Source organism: Macrobrachium nipponense, chromosome 30 (genome assembly GCF_015104395.2).
Source record: "Macrobrachium nipponense isolate FS-2020 chromosome 30, ASM1510439v2, whole genome shotgun sequence".
NCBI lineage: Eukaryota > Metazoa > Arthropoda > Malacostraca > Decapoda > Palaemonidae > Macrobrachium > Macrobrachium nipponense.
This window is the reverse complement of record NC_087218.1, coordinates 18,745,018-18,769,771: the sequence shown is the minus strand read 5'-3', so window position 1 is coordinate 18,769,771 and position 24,754 is coordinate 18,745,018. Positions and strand designations below refer to the sequence as shown.

The 24,754-nt window shown below is 36.7% G+C and overlaps 1 protein-coding gene and 1 long non-coding RNA gene across 2 annotated transcripts in view; both read left to right on the top strand.

The window, feature by feature from the left end:
• The window catches only part of LOC135202352 (uncharacterized), a 101,271-nt gene extending 99,823 nt beyond the window's left edge, over window positions 1-1,448 (top strand). The window contains exon 4 of the long non-coding RNA XR_010311720.1: window positions 1,427-1,448. This is a non-coding gene — a long non-coding RNA (uncharacterized LOC135202352). The remainder of the gene's footprint in view (window positions 1-1,426) is intronic.
• The window catches only part of LOC135202350 (rho-related GTP-binding protein RhoU-like), a 252,203-nt gene extending 228,217 nt beyond the window's left edge, over window positions 1-23,986 (top strand). Inside the window, exons 3-4 of the mRNA XM_064231713.1 lie at window positions 14,331-14,519; window positions 20,781-23,986. Coding sequence (XP_064087783.1) covers window positions 14,331-14,519; window positions 20,781-21,131 — 540 coding nt within the window. The 3' untranslated portion in view covers window positions 21,132-23,986. The remainder of the gene's footprint in view (window positions 1-14,330; window positions 14,520-20,780) is intronic.
• Window positions 23,987-24,754: the final 768 nt, after the last annotated feature.

Here is a 24,754-nt window from a genome sequence, read left to right as displayed (position 1 = left end):
GTGAAATTGATCCTATAAATTCTTTAGAGTTTTTCGTTTAAACTGTAGCTCGTGAATGAAGAGGTTGGTGAATGAACGCTTTGTGAATGAAGAAGCCTGCCTCTGTGTAATGTGAGTGAATGGGATCTCTAGACTTGAGGTGTACAGGGTTTTGGAGCAAGTCCAGGTATGGTTACTCTCATTCTCTGAACAGCCGAGGGTGATATAGCCTGGTGAATTTAATCCACTTTTGAAAAGTTCTTATGTTATATTTTTTCTCAGACTTCATTTAATAGTAATTGTGTGTCTTTTCATGTCAGAGGATATTGTACACTTTATTTTGTTCCTTTCAGTTTTGGAGTTCTCTTGGCACTGGATTTTCTCACATAGTTTTAATTTATAGAATATATTTTTTATCAAAAATGGATATAAATTGTACGTTGTCACTTCCCTCGACAGGTAAAGGACTTATAGGTATAAAACAACAACTAACTCACAATTCCAACTCTCTCTCTCTCTCTCTCTCTCTCTCTCTCTCTCTCTCTCTCTCTCTCTGACATATTTATGATGTTTTTGTCGAGTTCCTTAGTCATAATGGTGGCTAATAGTGTATAAGAAATAAAAACTGAACTATAAGTAGACATAGAGTGGGAGTACCTTAGTCATAAGCGTCATCCACTCAGTGGCTTTTCCTTTGGAGTTTTTCTACGCATCTCAGTTTTTTTTTTTTTTTTTTTTTTATTCTTTCCCGTTAACTCCCTTCTCCCACTGATAATATCATCCTTGTAATGCACCAGTGAATTCAGAAACGAAGTCGGCATTTATTATTATTATTATTATTATTATTATTACAATATGTTTTAAAATGGCTGAAATAGTTTACTGGTTTCCGTTGGCTGTCACTTAATCTTGAAAGATGATGTAGACGGATTACATTCTGTAGTATTGAACCAGAAGGAACTTGTTAAAAAAATCGGCATACTACTCGACAGTTTATTCTCCATTGCGTAAAACACCCATGTATCATCTTCTTAGACTTATCAATACCATCACACCTTTGGATTTTTTTTCATTTTTTTTCTTTTATATTATCTGGTTCTTTTTAGCGTACCCTGAGGGTTTAACTGATTCTTTTCGTCCTATTCTTATGTTCTGATATATAAAACCATTTTTCCTGTCTGTGTAATTTTTAAAACTCTCTCTCTCTCTCTGAGGTTCTTTAATAAAAGAAATGCCATGGATGAGATCGAGAGCCTTAACCCGATTAAACTTTTGACCACAACTATATATTACTTTATTGTAATTTGAATCTCTTTTATTGTCTGCCAGTCAACCTTGGCTAATAGTATGTTATGCGTCACCCTGTTATTCTGTTGTTCTTATTGAGATTTTCCCCTTCCTCGTGCTCAATTTTAATGTAACTAATATTTCTTTTCTCATTTTGCAGGTGAGCCTCTTTGGAACCAGATAGTGAATAGTGATAGTACAATACCAGACAGTAAGTGATGCTTATAACATTAGTTTCCGTCGGTTTCGTTTCTCATTTTCTTTTCATCCTTGTTCAGATGGTATTTTTTGGTTAAATATTATTCATGCCTTTTAAATAACAAAAACGTGGTGTAGGAAATAAATGAAGGTACCATTTCTAGCTGTTGATTTTGACGGACAAAAAAAATCTTCTTGTACTGCAGCATGCTTTGTTTTGGTGTAGATGTTTTTTTATTTTATTATATTTTTTCGATTTTAAATTTGCCTCTCATCAACGGCCTTCTTGGCAGAGTCGCGTGAAGGCCAAATGTTGGTTTGTTGGTTGCTCGTTGTTGTTCGTCGCGGGTTTTCAATCCTTGGCGCTTGCGCGTGTGAATTTTCCTTTTCCTTTTGTGGTTGCAGTCGGATCATTCCTAGACACTGTAATTTGCTTGATATGAATAGTAGTTGTCATAATGACGCAGCCTTCATGATATTCAGGGATAATGATACTGAACTGGGCTTTTGATAATTACGGGACAGAAAACTCGTCTTCTCGCCGTGCCCTTGTGGTTCTGTTACCTCACGGAAGGCTATCGTAAGTCCTTGTAACGACATTTATTGTTTTATATTCAACTTTTTTTATCTTCATATTTTCTACTAACTTGAGACATATTTTGATATTTTCAGCGAATTTGAACTTCTGCAACTAACGCATCAACGGTCTTTTCACTTAATGTGCCTTTTTTTTGCTTTTTTTTTTTTGTTACCTCATCATTTGTGGATTGGTTGTTTGTTGTTTGTTTGTTACAAAGATTACGCAAAAAGAAAGAAAAAATAAAAAGATGTTCCTCGTGGCAACTAAAAACAGGCGTTTAGATTTTGGGAGAGAGAGGAATATAAACGGGGGATTGAAGAGCATTGTAGACCTAATAAACTCAAGACTGTCTCACTACACCATAAAATTTGGTAACAAGCGAGATATGTATATAGTTAATTGTTGGGTCTGTCTGTTTGTTAACATGATCTGGCAAGAAAGTTGTGTTAATTTTTACCAAAATTGAGCCATGGTGGAGATAAGCAAGGAGGTTTAATTCAACCTCCTTGGAGATAAGCAGTCTTCGAACGCCCCCCACACCCCCCCACCCCATTCCCCACCCTATTTTCTAATATCTTGAATGCCCTTCTTATACTTAGTCATATGATATCAGAGCTTTGTTTCTAAATACCACCCCAGCCAATGACAAGTTTTTACGAATTATTGTTTCACAGAAACATGCGGTCTTTTTACACCCGTGCATCCGTGGTGACCTTTCCAGCGCATACCATGAAACAGTATCACCTTAAGCTCTCTGGTTCAAGTATCCAAGAATTGTCGTCTCTCTCTCTCTCATCTCTCTCTCTCTCTCTCTCTCTCTCTCTCTCTCTTTCCATCATTAGGCGGTGCCAGCATATCAGAAGACTTCATACAGCCGTACGGACAACATTATTGTATTTTCGCTTTTTTCGTGACGTGTTACCCCTAGTCGAGTAAAATTGTTGGCTTATGATGCTGACTATACGCCCCCCCCCCCCCCCCCCCCCCGTGAACTTTGCTGTTTTTGCGAGGAATTTAAATAATATGAGAGACGTGGGCTCTGCCGATGTCGGTGCAACCTGGCCTCCCGAGCACCATCTGGTGGGTGACCACCCAGATGTGCCCATCCACTGCAATTAGTCATCTCATATACATATATATAGTATATGTATATATATACACTTACATACATAGATACACAATATATCTGTGTCATGGGGGCTAGCAACTTCATCCCAAAAATTCTTGCTAAAACCAGTTTGACACCTTCTGGAGCCACAATGGACAAAAGGCGCATTGTGAAAAGCGATACGCACATAATTTATATGAAGAGAGATGAAAGTACATCAAATAAATAAACGTATGAAAGTTATGTTACCTAACAGAGGCACCCTATAAGTTGTGCAATAGTCCTTGAAACTTATTTAGAACTTTCACTAAGCCTAGTCGTTGCTCAAACGAATGATTCTCCAACTCAGGTGAAAAAGTGTTTTTACTAATGTTGATGTTTTTGTTGCTCTATTCATAACGATATTCCTTATTTACAGCAGCCGCAACACGAGAAACAGAAATGTACAAATATTGCTTCGTTAGTCTGATCAGATTATAATTTTTTTCATTCGCATGATTTATTGAAACTGTTTTTCATCTCGCATGTTCAAAACTGTCGATACTATGGAATCAGGATTGCATAATTTGTTGATGTCACTTAGCTGAAAATGTTCATGGAAAAAAGTTCATTGCAATACCTCAGTAGCTTGAGTAACGTTGCACTTTTTCCATTTTTAAAAAATGTGAAAAAGTGAATGAATAGCCCATTGTTCGAGAGAGAGAGAGAGAGAGAGAGAGAGAGAGAGAGAGAGGAGAGAGAGAGAGGGGTGGGGGCGGGGGCGCGGGGGCTCGTATATGAGTTTGTTATCGTTGCTCAAGATCGTATTCTTTAGTAAAGTCGTGGCAATTTATCTTAGATTGTAGTTAAGGCATTGTTTATTTCCTTCACCGCAACAATACACCTTCACTCTTCTTTTTCCGTGGATTCCGGTATTTTTCTTTGACAGGACTGTGATGCAACTGCTCTTTCTCTCTTTCTCTCACCTGACTGATAAGCGCAAGAACCCAGACTAACATAAGACCAGTTTAATCTTATTACAATAACAAACTCTCGCTCTCTTATTTCTAAGGCACTGATAATGGGACCGTTTCTATGAGACTGTTTCCTGTCCTCTGCCCTCACAACACGCAACTTTCTTGAGGTGACCTGTGACCCCACAACTCTCCGTGGAAGCGTCCTTTCATAGGGGCCAAATTAACCTTTCATGAATGTTTAAACGAGAGAAAGAGTAACTGACACCGCTGACTTGTAGCGACGTTGTATTTTCAAGGAAGATTTGAGGATGTAATCAAGACCCACTTATAATGGAGAAGGGACCCACTTTGTAACACTTGATGCAGTTGTTTCAGTAGTGGGTGAAGAGGTTGCCATAGTTCCATTCGGGGTACTGTAACAAATTGTTGGAGATACAGCTGAGGGGAGTGATCCGGTCAGTTCTTTAATTTCCTTATGAGAGCGTTTTTGCTTCTTAGCATTTGTCATCTGTCGGATGTATCGAAGAATCTAGACTGAAACAGTTTTACTTGGGAAGATGTTCAGTGTGTCGAGTTTTATGTAACTAGGGGATTTGTATCCTCAGTTCAGAGAATTCCGAAGGTAAGGACAATTTTTTGGTAGTTTAGTATGACTATTCCGTAAGGAACTGGTTTACATAGCTGCATAAAGGTGTAAAAGCAAAGCTATTTAGTAAACAGATGTGTGTCGTGATTTTAATAAAATATAAAGGAATATGATTCCTGAAACAATATTGCAGGATTTTCCCGGTGTTTTGTATGCGACGTTGAGATGTCAGATTCTTAATTTCTTAAGTAATCAGTAGTGAAGAGGATTTTCTTATTTACTTATTTAGAAAACCCCAGATGATAGCGACCACAACGCTGTACCCTGTATGTGGCAGCAAATTGAATTAGAACAATAGAGGTCTCTATTCCATCGGAGCAAGGTGCATACTTGAGGCTTGGCTGAAGAGAATGTGGTTTGAACACTCCCATTTAAGGATTCAGGAGATCCTCAAACCCTCGTATTATTTTGCGCTTAAGCGATACGCACAAGCAGTTGTTGGTGAGTTGAACCTGTAGCGACAAAGGGTGGCAATTTTTTTTTTCTTTTTTTCATTTTGGTTATGAGTCGGTAGTCACAACGCAAAGCAATAGGAGAGGGGAAATTAGAAGGCGTCGACTGCCCAGTCTGAGAACGTTCGTGTGTTTCTCACGGTCGATGTCGCTTCGTACCTTCCTAAATTTAGTTCGCATCTGTAGACCTTGGTATGGGCAACTACGACTCCAGCGAATAAGGGAGGTCGAGCAAGGTCACAGGAGTGTTTATTGGCTGGCCGTACTTGATGGGTAGCGTTGGTACCCCAGCCGGTAGTAGCCAAGTAAGGATGACCGTGTCAGTTTAGGATAATCATGTTATAATAGGTAACATCAGTACTCAGTTCCAACCCGTTCCCTCCCCTACCTCCCCCGAAATGCAGTTACTCCGGCTTCATATTTAAAAGACGGTACATAACATCATAAGTTAGGTAGGTAAAGAATTTTTGGTAATGTTAGTTTGTGTTGGTTTTATGTTACATGTAAGTGAATCGTTACCATTCTAGGACGCAGTCGATATATTTACCACAGCCAATTGTATAGCGAATGTCCCTCAACATAGTAGTGTTTGAAATTGGGGCTGATTCCGCCAGCCTTTATTTTCCACTTTGTAGGTTACTCGTGTGTTCTAAGAGTCACGAAAGACCTCTGCTGCCGACCGACCCAGACAAAGTCTGTAGAAAGGTTCACTGAATCCAGGTATGTTTCATGGGTTATAATTATAGTACGTATGCAAGGTAAATTTTCGCTTTTAAATTTCCCATGAGAAGTTTATCTCTCTACAAATCATTCTGTCGAGATTGCTACGTTATAGGCAATTTATATATATATATATATATATAATATATTATATAATATATATATATATATATATATATATATATATATATATATATATATATATATATATATATATATATATATATATATAGTCAAGGTTTTTTAGTCTGCTTAAATAAGCAAGGGACCGTTTTGACACGAGGTCTGTTATGAAAAATAATGTCTCACTTTTAATTTTACGGTTCTCCTGAAATCTGGGAAAGAGGCTGGGTGATAACTTCAATAATCGCTCTCATCACTTATTTGAAAAAATATAACCTTATTTGATATCATCGGTTTACCAAGAGATTTTGAGAGGTTGAACACACTAGCAGGGCTTATATTATATCAAGGAAATTACAGTGTAAGAACACTAACGGTTTAGTTTGGAGCAATAGTGCGATGCGTCATGACAAATAACCTTTACAAAGGACGAGATCCCGGATGACAGAATCCGACAACCGTTCTGGAACTGCAGAAAATGACTCCGGACATAAGGTTCACACACTGACTAGAATTTGTCCTTGTTTAAAATCAATATTAGTTGAGTCCAAGGCTATACTCGCCATCGTCTTTCACCATGAGATCGGTATAGGTGTGGAAGTGTGCTCTTGGGAAATAACTGGGAAAGCATAGGATAGGGTCACCGTGAATAAAGCAAGCTGGTCTTATGCCGTCACGGGCTTTTGTCTTGGTAAAAAGCCCGTAAAATAAAAGTCGAGCTGTCAGTTGACGATTAGTTTCAGGTTCGTTGTTAGCGAAGTTCAGTAGGAGCCATCTATAATCTTGGTGGGTAAAATCAAAAGTCTAATTCATTTGCTCTTGTATTCATTTTTCTGCTCCTGTATTCATTTTTCTCTTTTGTTGATTTGTTTTAGTCTGTTAAGTGAAAAGATGAGCATTATAAATAATTGATTTACTACACAACTTTCGACTTAATAAATTTGCCGTAGGAGTGAACAAATTATGCATATATTTCTTCTCCAAGATTACTTTCATACCGGAAGTCATTTTCAATACTCTCCTTTTCGGGTGATCAAAAGTCGGGAGTGTGATTCCAGCATCGTTAAAGATTTAATTGTTGCTTTTCTTGTAACAATACAATGATGTGCAGAATCAGTGGATATCCGTTGTCCTGCAATTATAGGTAGTCGTATGAATTACGGATTATTTTCATTAATGCACGGGATATTATTTCCAATGACCTTATAGAAAGATTAGGTACATTTTTTTTATTTCATTTATACAAAGTTCCGTTTTAATTTTGTTTTCATGTAAGTGCATATCATTTAATTGATATCGTGTATTCTATCGCTCCGCTAGATGGCACAGTTCCCCATGCATTATCAAATGGCCGAATTCTGCAAATCAACTTGGGCTGTCCTTTGGCAGGTTCAGTTATCATTAAGAATTGGCGACCTTAATTTGTTTGTACTCAGGCATGGAAAGTAAAAGGACATTGTATCTAAAGCTTCTCTCTCTCTCTCTCTCTCTCTCTCTCTCTCTCTCTCTCTCTCTCTCTCTCTCTCTCTCTCTCTCTCTCTCTCTCTCTCTCTCTCTCACAATGGAATTGAAATTACAAAAATATGTTTGTGCGTGTGTAATTTGAGTACATTTTTCGACTACTATATATATATATATCAACGCCACTGTTTATTTCAATCTATCCATATTTAGTCCGTTTGAGCAGTATATAATTATACTCTGCATGACAATATTCAAAATCTTATTGCCTTGTCACGTAAACGGAGGAAATGTGTAAAATGAAAGTAGAATTGAATAACGACGGGGAACAGGAAAGAGAGCGGAAGGAAACAGCGTAGCCTAAGGGCCTGGCCTCTTACATGACTCATGCACGTTCGTTGATGATTGGGGTCCTACGGGGATGGGGTTGGGGTTCATTCGCTGGGGAAGGAAGGGGATGATGAGGTAGCTGGGAACGTGGGACATGTCGAATTCTCTCTCTCTTCGTGTTTATGTGTGTATATATAATTTATTATATAATAATATATATAATATATCTCATATATAATAATATATAGTATGATATATATAAAATTGAATAACTTTATCTCGAAATATATATATCTTAGAGGGATTTGTTTGACTCCAATTGCTGTTAACCTTCTGGTTCATAGCCAATCGGTCGGTACGTTGCTGCAGCCACCTGCAGTTGATTAACCACAAAGTACAGTGAATATATATATATATATATATATATATATATATATATGTATATATATAATATATATATAATATATATTATATAATATGTTGTGTTTTTTTGTGTATGTATATATGTGTGTGTGTTGTATTATGTAATATGAATGTAATACATGGGTTGGGTTCCCAGAAGGAGAGAAATATTTATGCATGTTTAGTTAATGACTTAATGGTTGCTTATGAACAGCAGAGGGCATGTTGGTAGAGGTCATTGCTCCGTCACACTGTCCTAGAGAGCGAAAACACACACACACACACACACACATATATATATATATATATATATATATATATATATATATATATATATAATATACATACACACACACACACACACACACACACACACCTGTGGTCAGAAATCAAACCCCACTCTCCACCCAGACTAGAACTAGGGGTCCAAGGCAGTGGCTGCTGAAGACAGTAGGTAGTCTCGTTGAGCTCTAATGAGCTACTGTTAACGAAATCGGTGAATTAGGCATCTATTTCTGTTAATTGGTCGAGAATTGTGAATCACAGCAATACTGGATAAGAGTATGTATGGTCTTAGATACCTCGTTCCAAGAGGAAGAACGAGACTTGTTCAGTGAAAGCGATGAATCTGTAATTGTATGAAAAAGGGATGCATTTGTTTAATATATTTATTTGTTGGAATGAATTTTAGCGATAAGAGTTTTACTGATTTCAACTACGCCACTAGGTGTACGCCCCGATTTGTAAAATACACGATAGTACTGGCCCCTCTTTTGTTTCCTTAAGGCTTAAGCGATTTCGTGGAGCTTCTGCCGGTCATTTGATCACTTGCATTTCATTTACGTGATTTTTAAGCATGAGGGCTGGAACAACGCAACAGCTCGTATACCGAGATGCAGGAAGTTTCACCTGCAACCGAGAATAACTTATCTTACTAATATTTAATTTTGCTGTCATACTTGCACTGCAGTCTCTAATTTAAGATAAGCCTTACGTAGACGTCTAATGACTTTAATTTCTTGGCAAGCATAAATTGTGGAAGCAACTGTGCTTTGAGTCACGTCTGTTCAAGATCTAGAACTTTAGTTTACTGGCAAGATATTGAGTACTATAATGTTAGTTTACCAATGAGAAGTCTTTCCTGTAATATTTCCCACGGCGTGAAACCCCACCTGAGGTTAATATTTTTTTGTTTGTTTTGTTTTTGTTTACTGTGATAACGAATCGTCGCATATTGCTTGAAAAGAAAGAACGTGAGGAGTGTGGCTCCAATCAAAGCAGTTTGTGTCAGTTTCTGAACCACAACTTTTGTAATTTATCCAATAGCCATAATCTTTTGCCAGTAACCGAGCATTTGCATTTCATGGAGAAATGTTGTACCACAAACTTTATGTTATTATCTTAGCAATTACAGACAGGAAGATATAAACGGTTAGAATAAAAGATGACTTTTCCCGGATACCATTAAAGTGATTCTTACAATTAGATGACGGGGTCAGTGAAACTCTGGCCTGGAAAACACCAGGGTCTCTTCTTCCTCTTCATCTCCTGCTTTCTGTAGGCGTACCCGTTTAACAACTCAGAAATCGCTCCCGCGATCTAGTGTTTGCGGGAGATGTTCATATCGTGGGCGGGAGAGTATATGTTCACCCTCGGAGTCTCGGCTCTCGTGTTTAAATTGCGTGACCATTCCGCCTTATACCACGGCTCAGATAATTATTTCCCTAAAAGGAATCCTCAAGACGAGACTTGAGAGGAAAACCTAAGAGCGTAGGCAGAGGAGGAATAATTTGTTTGCTCGTCAGCATAGGTAGATAGATGTTAAGATTTGAGAAGAAATGGAGTTGAATTAGCTTCTTGTCTTTTAACATTTCACAATACGATTAACTTTCATTTCACCCAATTAATCTACCTAATTTGTGTCACGTTTTTCCTTTCCCTTGATATTCCTTTTTTTTATTGCATCCTAAAATTTGCTGTGAAGGCAGTATTTCATCACCTTTTAAATACATGGATGGAATGTATTACTGTGATCTTAAATATTTTTGAGCTGCTAATCGTTGGTAATTCCGGTTAGCGCTTGGCAAGTTGGCATCGAGCAACTTGACTTGTCATCTTGAGGCTGTTACCAAGGGAGATTTTCATTGGCTCTCTGCCTTTGACGTCACGAACTGGTCTATACTTCTCGGGCGATAGTAAACCAGTCTATTGCAGAGATAGCCGGTGTCAGTGACATCATAATGCTGCAATAGATGAAGATGCCTCTGATCGTTAATTATCGGCATGTACTCTGGTATTACATTACCCCAAAGGTTATTCTGCAACACTTAATATTTTCCGTAAATTTTTATGCAATGGCAAGCTTGTGTCGTTTGGCACTTTCAGACAATTCTCTTAAATACCCAGTGTTGTTGCAATAATTTTGTCGACTTGTGTAGAATAATCTTAGACGCAAGGCAATTGTAAATTAAATTTTGTAACTATTCACGTACAGGATACGTCAGGTACAAAAGTTTGTATTCAGTCCTAAATGTAACGGAGTCCCGTGTTGTGGATTCCATTCGCCATAAGAAATTATTCATTTGCTGTAGTTCTGTTTTTGCCATTCTCATTTTTAATAAGGTGTGAATTTCTTTTATGTTAGGTTTGTCAATTTGGGTAATGAAGTTTGTTTACGTTTCATCTGTTGAATCATAGATTCAGAGAATCAGAATAAATAAATAGCCAAGAATCGAGGCCCCGTCTCAAGTTTAACGAATCCAACTACAATTAGGTTGTTCAGTAAAGAAAGACATTTCTCGTATAAAATAGTTCCAGAACTGACTCGGAATATGAAATACTTTTGGAATTAGTCTTAGATATTTGAACGGGAATATCCAATTTTATCCTTCAAGGTAATATTTTTTCCAAAAAGCCAAGAGATTGACATAACGAAATTTCATGCGTTTTTGTGTGATGAATGTGACTGATTTATATTTAGTCATTCTAGACCAAGGAAGAAAGGATATTGATCTCTGATGACAAGGGTTGTGCAGTGGGAAATGGAGTTTGTCTAGCGGAAAGTGCGTGTACCGTTGTTGCCGGGTGTTCAGCGCTCCGCGGGCCTGGATGGAGGAGCCTCGCTCAATCTGATTTAATTCAACGAACGTGGCTTTACCAGTTCTGGGATTCGACAGCTGGGTTAATTTACAAAATTTATTGGTGTACGGAAGTTTTTGTGAGTAACTTACAGTCATTTTCTGGAGCCTTTTTTTTCAGTTAATTGTAGAATATACCTTGCGTATGAAAGTTTCGAAATACGCATGGAAGCACGAATAAGTTCCTATTATACGATAAGTTATGGATTAAATTCTTATTCTGTTCAGAAAATGAGAAGTTTCAGGAAACTTTTTGCATAATTATATCGCAGTTTGTTCTGTAGACATGGAATTTAAGAATCAATTATTGTTGTCTTTGGCATATTTTTATACCAGAAATTTCCTTAAATACACACATCATGGCAAGTATATTAAGTATATTTTTGAGATATCACACACACACACACACACACACACAACACACACACACACACACATATATATATATATATATATATATATATATATATATATATATATATATATATATATATATATATATATAGATGTATATATGTATATACACACACACGTATATATCATCGAGCATTGTACTGTGAATATTTTGTTGTCAGACATACCGAGGAATGGTGGCGCCAGTGCTGTGGTAATGGTCGTAGTAGTACTGTAGCAGTTACCTGCGGTTCCGTTTTAAACGATGACGAACACGTTCTCTTTGGGGTGCGCAGGTGCTCTTAACGAAAGTTGAACAAGTGGACCACCACCACGTGTTGAAGCGGCGCGCCTCAGCGCTACCAATTCTTGCAGATCTTTCTCATGTTTGGCCCGTGATCTGATCAGTGAAGACTATTTTTCGCGTGACGAATATCCTACATACTTTTGTTTTCGTAAATGTTTATGTGAAATGCACCCTGTGCTGGTTTTTATGCTGTTTACGAAGTTACCTGTATTCATTGCATCTGCAAGCAGCATTGTCTATACTGGCCTTAGTCTGTCACAAGTCAGCTCGCCCGAGCAAACCAGTGTCTAGAAACGTCACGAAAATAGCCTTTACATCCGAAGTGTTTAAGACTCATTTTGGCTTCTGCCGAATACTACTACTGGGTTAGGGTGTTATGGTTTTGTGTGACGAGTACGCGTTCCTCCGCTGTGAGTCATACCGGAGGAATTTGAGTTTTCCTGCAATTATGAGGCTGGTCATTTTTCCACCGCTCGGACACATGGTGTATGTGTATGTATGTAAGTGTACGTTGCTCGGAAAGGCGCTGGGGGAGGAACTTCATGATGCAGCCAAATTAACCTTCAAGTTGGGATTTGTTTGGTTTTGATGTTCTTTACTTTGTTTTTTCTTTTTTAGGGTGATCGAGTTTGGTTGTATGTCTTTTGTCGGACTAATTATTTCCTTCTTTTCCTTTGATCATAATGTGTAGTTATTAATTTCATCTATATTTTTCCCCTACCTTCCGGTACCTAGGAGGACGTCCTGATGTGCAAATAATGATATAATGTCATCAGAAAGTTCTTGAAAAGTTTGTATTACAACTGATGGGTCAAAAGTCAAAATGTTGAAACCTCTTTTTATCAAGTAGTTTCAGATCAAAGATCATTTCAGCCAAGTCATCGGGTGTTGAAGGGGTTTCGGACGGGTGACTTACGTTAGGCGGAAATAAACGAGCGTTATATCCTTGGATCCACCTCTTGCTCTGGGTAAACTTGCCATGTTCACTAGACTGTAAACGACGAAATCTGTCGCCACGTATAGTATACCCAATTACGTGGATGTCGCCACTGAAATCACCCTCATGGAGCCAGCCAGCGTAAATTGGCCAAGTCGTGTGATTGCTGCGACAAAATATTGGCTCCTTCCGGCAAGTGCAATGATAGTCGAAATTTCGGAACTCTCCGTCTTGTAGCTATGCATTTTCAGAGGATGTAGATGTAGTAATGTGTATAATTTTGTAAGATTTAATTATTGTTGATGTGCCTGTTTAATATACAGTAAATTATAGGACACACACACACACGAATTTTATCACAGCGTGAGTCATATATAGCTATACGCATTAAGCTAGAAATGTCCTTTAATATCTAATTCGATATTCTTACTATATTTTTTTGTAATTTTTTGACAATGGGGTAAAAAATATTCATTGATATCCATACACACAATGTTTTCACATAAGAATATGAAGGAAAAAATATGAATAACATAAAATTTAGTGGGAGCAAGTAATGATTGATACTCGCGGTCGACAGGGGGTCTCATGCGGTATGCAAGCATTAGCAGCAATGTAGCAGGCCAGTGGCGAAGGGGTTAATATCTAATTCGCTCTGCTTCGGAATTAATATATTTTCATATGTGTTAATCGAAGAGGAAATTTTTAGTTGAGAAGAAATTCGTCAGTTCACGGGCTCGAACCACGGAACCAAGAATTCAGGACTTACCGTGACGCTCTTTCACCAACTAAAAAAATTTCCATTCGGTTAACATATAGGAAAATATATTAATTCCGAGGTACAGCGAATTAGATATTAAAGGACATTCATATAAAGTTTAGCATGGAATCCACGACGAATGTTATTGACCTTTGTGTATATCCGTAAGCATTTGTGAATAGGTCTGTGATTTATTTCCAATGTACTTTGCGAGTTAATTGCTAGTTTGAAAATGCACTGGAATAATTATTTTAATTTACCCGTTACGTGTTTTTACCATAGAACTTGTTTAAAATGTCATTTATTTTTCATTTTTATCAACTGTATCGAGATTAATATTGACGTAGTTGGATGCCTAACTTCCTAATAGTACACTTATATGATGCAACTCATTAATAAAATTCTTACATTAAGCTGGGGTCTTAATTCATTAATGTTATTCTTATTAAAATATATATCTCAGCTAAATATTGTATTAAGATTTGTACGGCTATATGTAGATTTTTTTTATATGTGGCATGTATTCATTCATTTATTTTTTTTATTTTCCCCAGGATGACTTCGACTCCCTGCGGCCCTTGTGCTATCCACAAACCGATGTCTTTCTGGTTTGCTTTAGTGTAGTGTCGCCGACCTCATTTCACAATGTACGCGAGAAATGGCTGCCAGAGTTACGGCAACACAACCCACGTGCTCCCATGGTGCTTGTTGGTACTCAGAGCGATCTCAGGACAGATGTTAAGGTAATTTATCTAAGTGTACTTAGTAAAATGTTTTGACCCATAAGTATTTGCAGGTTCTGAAATTCCATGACTGATATGTTAAAGTATTTCGAAATTGAGTTTTTGCTGTAAAATTTATATATAGCACTTTGTTAAAGCATCGTCGTGCTGTCAAACTCTTTGGATATTTATTCCAATATTTCTCAAAAGATTGTCGCGGCTTGGAAATTACTCTGTATTATGCCCTTATTCGAATCTTGCAATTTCTTCCCTGCCAACTTTAAAATGTACTCGAATGTTGTCTAGAAATTTAAACTTTTTCACTTTCATTCTCGTTTATGATTTTTTTTTCTAAGGCCAGTGGCAACCACACATTTCACTTCTGAATGATGCCAGAAAATAGAAACAACCTTCTAACAGATTTACCGAATGTGGGAATCACCCATTTGCCAGGGGTGTGGTTTGCAAATAAGAAATTAACTATAAGTGTTTTGGTTTTTGGCACAGAAGAAATAAAATATGTAATAATTTATTTGTTTAAGGTAAGAATGCTGGATGTTATTAAAATTATGAGGCAGAAATGAAAGTATAGGTGTACAGAAATCGGAAGGAAAGACAGTGATTATTTCATGGGTGATTCAGAAATATAGAGCTAAGGAAAAGCCTATAGGTATAGTCAGGAAGACTGGGAATGAGTTAGAGTAAAAATATGTTGGTCCAAGGACTGTATATATAGGTAGTATTGATTGAAGTAAGAGGAAAAGTTGTGATAAGTGCACATGATCCTGAAACAGAAAACTAGTAAGAGTAAGGAAAATGTTCTCTGATAGTGATAGCTGGCTTTAGAGAGGAAGAAAGTTGGTTGTGCTAGGGGTAATTAAATTTGTAGGTTCCAAAAAGGAGTTAGTATTGTCCAAGGGTACTTATGGAAAATATTCAGAAAGGGTCTTGATCATTGGAAGTATGTGGTTTCCACAGACAAATATTCACAAGCATAGGTACTTGAAAAAAAAATGAGGAAGTTTGTTGATTTATGTTCTAGTATAGTGTAATGGAAGAGAAAGTTAATTTCTGTAATGGTAAGAAGAGTGACTTCTGGTGTTTGACCATACCTAATTGAAGCATAAGTGAGTGTATAAGTTTGAAGATCTTGTAAGTAAAAATATAACCAAGACAACTGAGTTTGATAAAGAAATTGAGAATAGCAAGACAGTGCTGCTCCACTGACAGTTCCCTGAAGAGTGGTCTGAGCTGCTCTATCCCTGTTCCATATTACGGACTAGAATAACGTCAAATTAGTCCCAAAGGATTTGGTTTCCCTCTGCAGAGTTTGGAGACTCAGTTGGCAGCCTTTGTTATGGATAATGGGCTTTTCCCCAAAATTGCTTCTGCCCCTGTCGAGAAGACCAAAACATATGAAGAAAGAAATTTTTGGTGTACTGAAGAGAGGATAAAGTTCCAACACAAAAGCCTCAACCTATGATTTCTTTCTTTAAACTTCAGCAGAAAATCATTATGGAGAGAACAAGAGACTAAGAAAACAGTTCACTGCGCTAAAAGCAGAGGAGATTACTTATCATTGCAGCAATGGATGAGGGGGAATGGGCACAATTCTAAAATGAGAAGTGAACCCCTCTCTGCACGGGTCACGCAAACCCCTCCATGCAGCTCATAAGTCATGGTGAGAGGGGAAACAACTTGTGCACCAGGCAAGCGAGCTGAACAGCCTAGACTCAATGTGAGCCTGAGAGCTCACTGAGAGGCAAGAAAGGAGTGGGCAGGCACCGAGGTGCCAAATTTACCTGGGGAAGCAAATCACTGCGGCTCTGTCTTTCCTCGAGGGGGAGGGTGCACAGAAGTCTAACAAGGTTTCTTACATGAGGACCAGACTTCCCTATCTTGATGTCCACTTCTCAGGAAAAGAGAGTGGGTTGAGGTAAAGTTAGATGATGATATAAGACAAAGATGAAGAGGAAGAGTGCTAAAGGCTCTCCTACCCTTCATTTTGCTGTCCTTACTTGCATTGCACTGCAGGGCTGGTCTAGTCAGGAACTGTAGACAAAGTCACACACATCAGATGGAACTCACTTGGAAGGATTACTGTAAGCAAAAATCCTTTTTCCAATGCAGCAATCCATAAAGCTGAGCCCACCGTAAACGTGAATAACTAACTCAGGAGATTGTGAGTGCCTTATGGACACCTGGAAAGTTATTAGTATATATATAATTCAGAGAAGAACACAGTTGCTGATGAGCCCTTAATTAGGAACTGCTATATTCTTGGCAAAAACGATTACAAAGCAGACCTCAGCCTAAGATATAGTTGGTCTTGTCTTCTCTCCATCAAGATAAGAACCAGCACAAAGTACAAGAGCACAAATAAGCAAAACACTTGCACTTTCAGGCACAAGTTTATGTATAGGATAAAAGACTGAACAAGAAACATGTCTGAAACATATCGAGGCTGGAAGGTCAATAGGTAATGTCCATTGAGTGAGAAGCGCCTCAGTGGTGTGGTCGGTATGGTGTTGGTGTTCCACCTAGGTGCCCACGAGTTCGATTCTTGGGCATTCCATTGAGTGAGAGATGTGTATTTCTGGTGATAGAAATTCACTCTCTACATGGTTCAGAAGTCGCGTAAAGCCGTTGGTCCCGTTGCTGAATAACCACTGGTTCCATGCAACATAAAAACACTATACAAAAACTAACAAATCCATTGAGTGAGACAGCATCCCCTCTTTCCCATCTCCACCTGGTTAGCACCCTTAAGTAGCCAGTACACGGCTGAGCCAGTGCATGCTTGGAAGGATACTCCACTTAGGAGCAATTGTATATAGTATCATTACATTCTCCCTACCTATGATCTGCTTTAGCCATAAGGCAGGTATAGAGTGTAATTCTTGCTAACATGTCCCTGAGATATCAAAAGGCCTTAAGAGTTCAGAGTTTCATGTGAAGGCTCTACAGCATGGATGAAAAATACTTCAACATAGCAATTGCAGAAGTGTCCACCCTACAAACTTAAGATTACTGGACATCTCCGTTCACTGTTATGTTTCTGCCTGATGAAGGGCTGATGCAGTAACTAATGGAAGTATTTTTCTGGGTGACCCACTATTTGTAATCAATATTCTGCAATGGAAAAATGCAAGGGAAAGAAACCACTCACCTTATGATGGCTTTCATCATTCTGTTATATAGGCTGTTTCTAAAACCTTTTCTGATGCATCAAATGGCTAGAATAATCCATCACGACCAGTTCTGTATTCTTCAACCCTTCATGAATCTCTGCAAATTGCTACAGACAGTTGAGAAGAAACTGCATATTCAGAGAACAGTCGTCTGGTTTATACACTTTAAAGGCTACCAAATTCCAAATTCAAGTGTACTCTTGATAATCCTGTGCCATTAAAGGGTTCATTATTATTCGTTTAAAAATTTTAAGTTTCACAACTGTACGAACTGCAGTTTATAATAATTGCTAAAAATGCTTAGTATTACTGAACAGACAGCATTGCCAGGAAACTACTAACCTAAATGGTTTAAGAGAAGTAAGGTAATCCAACTCTTATAGTGTGGTAAATAGGTGGAAAGTACAAATATCTCTTGTACACAGTTGGAAAGTGTACATCCAACTCCAACATAGTAAGTTTAAAGGTGTGAATCCAACTTGGTCAATGCAGCCTCAGTTTCTTGATGAAACCATACCTTTTAGTTTTGGGTGTCATATTTTAACCTAATCAATCACCCAAAATTCAGAGCCCTCAAAGGGATGAATACTTAAGTGCTGACATTGTTGAAAGGTACAAAACCAAATTAAATATGTAAGAACAGTAAATGATTCACATAACTATACAAATCTGTCCAAATTACAGTATACAGTGGAACCCTCTTATTCGCAAGGGATGCATACCAGACCCTCACACGAATAGCTAGAAAGACTTAAAACCCCTCTTAAAAGGCTTAGAACTGCCAATTTGTTAGCTCAAACACATGTAAAACCCTCTAAAAATGCTGATACCTGAATATCTTAATAATTTGATCACAAAAAGTGCTTTTAGTCATGTATTTCTCGGTGAAAAATACTGCAAATAGGCGAATAGTAATGGGCAGATATGATCTATTGAGAAACCTGCAAATAGTCAAGTTCACAAATCTTGAGAACGTAAATATGGGGGATCCACTGTATACTTAAAGCATTTGCAGATGCTATTGTAAGAAATTGCAGGGAGAAATGGCAAGGCACATTAATCACTATTAATTATACAGTATAATTAGTGAAGTGTTTCAGTACACACTGAAATGTCTACTGACCTTTACTCATGGAATATACTGCACATTTATTGTACAAGAGAGCATCAGATTATTTGTCTGAGAGTAAAATTGCTTTATAACTACAGTATTTGAAAACTACAGTAATGCATAGATACAATACATACTTGGAATTTTGTTGGCTACTATAGCAAAATCTTGAACTATGATGATCTATCCAATTTGACCCAATTTGAATTTTTAAACTGATTTCAGTACAAAAAATAAAAGCAGCTTTGAAAGCCAATCAAGTACTTATGTAATAAATACAAAAGGCAGCTGGTAAGTAAATTATATGAAGTAGACTGCAGTAATATGAAACTATTTTATACCATCCGAATAAGTACAAACCTTGGTTTTCGTAGTTACTTTTTTTTAACAAAATTTTCTCTCTGTTATTGAACGTTTCCTTGGTTTTCAACACTCAGAAACACTCCATCTGGGGCCCAGCATGTGACCGGGCCCCATATTGAGCACCCAAACAATGAATTCCATCTTCTTTCGTGGTCCATTCTGCTTGTGTTCGTTGTTTTTGTGCTTATTTACTCAAGTGCAACTGCTAAATCAGCCATCATGTGGCCAAAGAAAGTTCCAATTGCTAGCCCTTCTGTAAAAAAGGCGAGAAACACTATAGAATTTAAGAAAGAACTTCTTGCAATGTGTTGAAGGAAGTTGCATGCCTGTCTCGGTGAGATAATGCCTTCATGAAGCGCTGCTGTTAGTGAATTTAAGGCCAGCAGAGGCGGTTTAAGAAATTCAGAAAACGAATGGGCATACATTATGAGCCTACTTCAGGGATTAAGGACATGTTTGCAAAGTGGATACAGTTTTGTTGTGCGACATGGATCCAATATCTCTCAAACTGGTCCTAGTGACAGTAAAAAATGAAGATAAGTAACCCCAGATAGGTCCTTGATACCTTAAGTCCTTCTGGAGGGAGATTCCCCTTCCAAACAATAACCTCTCCTCCTCCCTCTCCCCTCCTCTCTGTCTTCCATACACTAATAAGTGTTTTCCATAAAGGTAAGAGTGATGTTAAATGTTCATTTATTTATTTCATTAGTCATTTATATTTATTTCTCATTGTTTTATGTATGTAAAATTTTTTTTTTTTAATATTCTTGGGGTCTGGGACGCATTAATTTTATTTACATTATTCCTCATGGGAATTTTTGTTTCGGTTTTCATACGTTTTAGATTTCGTGGGAGGTTCTAGAATGGATTATGTACGAAAAGAGGTTCCACTGTATCTTGAAATGGAATTTGCAGGATATCCAAAAAATACTTTGACCACTAATAAAAATGAATTTTCCCTCCAAGTGTACAAGTTTTTGTGTGCAGTAGCATTGTACAGTGACACTGATAAATTGTAATAGCCACCACACTACTTTCAAATGAGTTATGTTCCAGATGACTGATTGAATTGTTTGTAAGTTGGTTACTGTACTCTTCATGCCATTTAAGTACGTACTACAGTATTATATAAAATAAATACAGTACTGTATGTGTTTTTTTTTTTTTTTTTACCCTAAAACACAATAAATTGTACATACAGTACTGTATATACAGAATAGGCATGCAAACAAAATTTGAACTTAGGGGTGGCAAAGGGGAGCACTCTGAACACAATTTTAATTTGTGATTTTCTTGTTTGTATCCCGGGACGTTTGTTTGAATGTTCTTAAGTAGGGTGGTATCTGTTTTGCATTTTTAATAAAACTTTGAATCATTCTGTTTTAATGCAAGATATATAGTTTTACAGGTAAAAAATTTGAAAATGATTGGGGGTTGGCAAAAATGAGAAACTGTACTAGGGCATGCATAAAAGTTGTTACAAGAGACTTTGTGTCCAATTTTAGAAATTCATGTATAACTCCAATTTAAGAAGATATGACAATTTCTGAGATAATTTTTCTTGAAAATGCAAAAACTAATTAGAAGTTTTTAACTTTCAAATTGACTATTTTTCAGGTCCTTATAGAATTGGCTCAATATCGAGAGCAACCAGTATCAGAAGTGGCAGCACGTCGGTTGGCAAATCAAATTGGAGCTGTAGCCTATGTTGAATCCTCGGCTCTTACTCAACGTAATCTTAAGGAAGTTTTTGACCAAGCGATCTTGGCAGCTTTGGAAGCCCGAAATACCCCTCAGCTCAGCAGGGGTGGTTCTTCTAAATGGTCATTTTCCACAAAACATCGCAAGCTGGGGGGAGAAAGCGGTGCAAGGGATGGTGCAAATGAGCCCCTGAACAGTAATGCATTAGATTACACGGATGATACCTCCAGGAAACGTGGTTGGCGTAAGCTTTGCTGTTTTTCATGATCTTCATCCCTTTCACAGCCACCACAATGTTGTGCTTTTGTTGTTGACCTAGTGTCTCATTCTTTAATGACTGTATTGTATACCTCAACTTTCATAGTTTATATGTTTATCTCAACAGTGAACAAGCTCTTGCCTACAACTTTGCATGTTGGAAAATTTGTGCTTTTGACTTTACAGTGTATGCATGATTTGGGACAGTGAAATTCACATCTTGGTGTGTAAAGTGAAAGTGAAAACAAATAAGAATTAATACTGCAGCACCTGCACAAGGAACCTTCAGACTTTATGGTGTCAGAAGCAGTGGTTTGAAACAAATGCATATGTATACAAGCAACTGGTGACTTCAGTTCACAGTGGATGTCTGTGCCTATCTGTCCATATTGTGATGAGGGAATAACAATGGAAAATAGTATTGCTAGTTTATTACTGGCTCAATTATATCCCAAATGTTGTGATAGTTATGTATATAGTTAGTGTAATGAATTATAATAGATGTATCAGTATGCAGCCAAATGTGTATATTCTTGGAGAGCTAATACAAATCATCTTTCATGTTGGGAAAAATTTATTGGCGTTCTCTAGGGTATATAAAGTATCCAGTTTAAACTTGAATTGCTTATTTAATTGACCGATGTACATGCAGCATACTTTGTGCAATATTGAGCATGAAGGCCTAAAGAAGTTTCATAATGTAATTTTTAAAAGGAAATACCTTTTAACATGAAGTAAAATTTTCTGATAGTGTCTTTGAAAATATAGAATTATATATATAGATAAATCCAACTTTTAAGAATAGCTTAGAGATATATAGCCTGTTTTGTGCCTAATATATCAACAATTTATCATATCACATGGTAGATAGATCACCTAATCTGGGGATTCTCATTTCATTAATGCTTCACCTGATGTTGATATTTTTGACATCCAGAAATACTTGGGCATGGTCACTTCAATGTACGTATGTCAAAATTAATCTTGGACCCTGTTGAATTGCTTGAATCTGTGGAAAATGGGAATGTTTGTGCTGTTACTTATAGCACTTCAGGTGGGGTACTTGAACTACAGTACTGTAATTTTATGGTGAGTATAATTATGATAAATAATAAGGCAGGTTTATCTGATTTGCTGGTTGAGCTTGTTACTAGCCTTTTACAGTGGCTCCTTCTGTCATACAAGTAGCCTTAAACGAAGTGAGTATTTTTATGCTATTGGAGGATTGAATGTATATCAATGTTATTTTTCTCATATAAATTCAGGTTAACTATCCATTGTTAATATATTTGCCAGCTGTCTGGAACTATACCAGGATTCATGGCAATGTGATATTTGAAAATCAGGATAGAGTTTCAAACAGCAATTCATGACTATATAATGTAATGTGTTTTCTTAGTCAAAACTAAAAGGGATAATATATTTGTGAAAACGTATACAGAAAATACTGAAAAAAATATATCTGACTGCTTGAGAAGAGCATCTACATACCTAGTATCAGTTTTGGAAATTTTAAAAATTGTTAATGCTCCTTTGACTTTGTGGTATTAACGCGACATATGCAGTAGTAGTTGCAGATCTTTTTATGAACTGTACATTTTTTTAATAAAATTCATGCTAAAAGTTAAATATCGTGCACTGTAATGTGTTGCCACACTAAGTAAAAACTATTTTAAAGAAAAATTGTGAATTATAGCTATTAGCAGCAAAATTAAAAATACCTTTCAAGAAAGTAGGGATCCTGTCTATTGCTGAGGTAGGTCTTGATGTTTAAACTTAAGGATTTAATTGTAAAATGAAGTTTAGTTAAAAAAAATCATTTGAGCTTTTACAAGCCTTGTGGTAAACATATTTTTTCCTTAAACCTCAATTACAGAAAAGTGTAACTGATATCAATTGCAAAATTAATCATTTCACTTAAAAACTAAAACTTAAGTTGTTTATTGTCACTTGTTATTTGTAGTTCATGTATATTGTTCTGTCAACTGAAGAAGTACAGTAATTATATTCCCTTATTTTTTCTGCTTCTCACCACAGTAGTATGTATGTTCTGTATTGGTAACTTTCACACTGACCAAAATACACATTCCAACATAATATATATTCCTAGAGGTAATGCCTCATGGATTCATGAATTATAAATGGCAAACATCTGTAATTTTTAATGAATTTTCCACAGTTTACACTTTCATGGTCAAGACTTTTCTGTAAAAGGCATATTTTGTTATGATGTACTGTAAAGTATATAGTACAAGAACAATCATTTGGGGAGTTCAGTTTATTAATAACAACTTGCCAGTTTTTTTTTTAACAAAACATTTCTTAGTTTTGATTTCAATGTTACTAGTTCAGATAATTTTCCCTTAACTTTAAATACTTGATGTAATGTAATACCAATAGCATAGTATAGCAAATGCATAGGTAACCCCTTCTATTTAAATTTTGTCTTAAAGGGGGTTAATGAGTATGGCACGAAAATATCTTGAAAATATGATTTTATATTGCAGTGTTCTGTGCATTGATGCATTTGTTACTAATGAAGGAATAATTTGTATTTGTTTATGCGCATGTTGTGTTATGGCACTTTTAAGCAATTTTATATGGGACTCAAATGATAATTTGTCATTTCATCCCAAAAGGAAGGCCTTAGAGCATATAGTGGTAAGAAGATTGTTATAGTTCACACAAATAGTACAGGATTTCATTACAAGTATTATTTGCACAAGTGCCAGTCAGAAGCAATAATTTCTTTTGTTGTGTGTCCTATTGTCTTCAAAGCACATAAAACTTGTCTGTGATGTAATGATACCCGTTATGCTCTGTATCAGTCTGCTAAAATTTAGTAAATACTGATGTTTCACTTAGTTTTTGTCTCATTGACTTTTTACCTTATAGATTGTGTTGCACGAATTTAATATATTCAAAATGATTGAAATGCAGCCTAAGATCCTCCATGAGAAATTATAACTTTCCAAGTATGGTAATCTAGAACTTTATCTAAAGCCCCTTCAAAAGTTCCAGTCTGTAAAAAAGCAACAAATATGCCTCATCTACTCAAAATAAATTAATATATATGTACTCAACTTTGATCAAGGGACTTTTCACTCACAATTCCTGAGTTTTCAACTGTGTGTACTATTATGATCTGACTGTGTTTATCCTTACATATATATTGGATATTAGTGTTAAATATGTAATGGGATACTATAGTCGATTCATTTAAGGTAGATTCTTGCGCCTACGAGACGTTTGTTTGGCAGCCTCTGATTGGCTGGTACCAGGAGGTAGGCCGCTCGCTCATTGTGTCATATTTTCGTCTGTGACTTAGAAAACATGCAGTATGTTTATATTTCTTCATTTATCTCACGTTTTCCAAAAGATAATAAAGTTTTGGTCATACCAAAGGATTCGGTATTAATTGTACAACTAAATAATCTTTTCCTGAAACAATTAGATAAAACACAAAGGAATTACAACGAGTAAAAGTGAAGAGAAAAAGTTTCAATCTTTACACCTGTTTTTATTTATCATCGGATTTTTAATAAGTCATACGATCAAGATGAATTAAAACTTGTATTTTCATACAATAAAATCACCCTGAATACGCTAGTGCTTTCAGATTTTGGATGCGT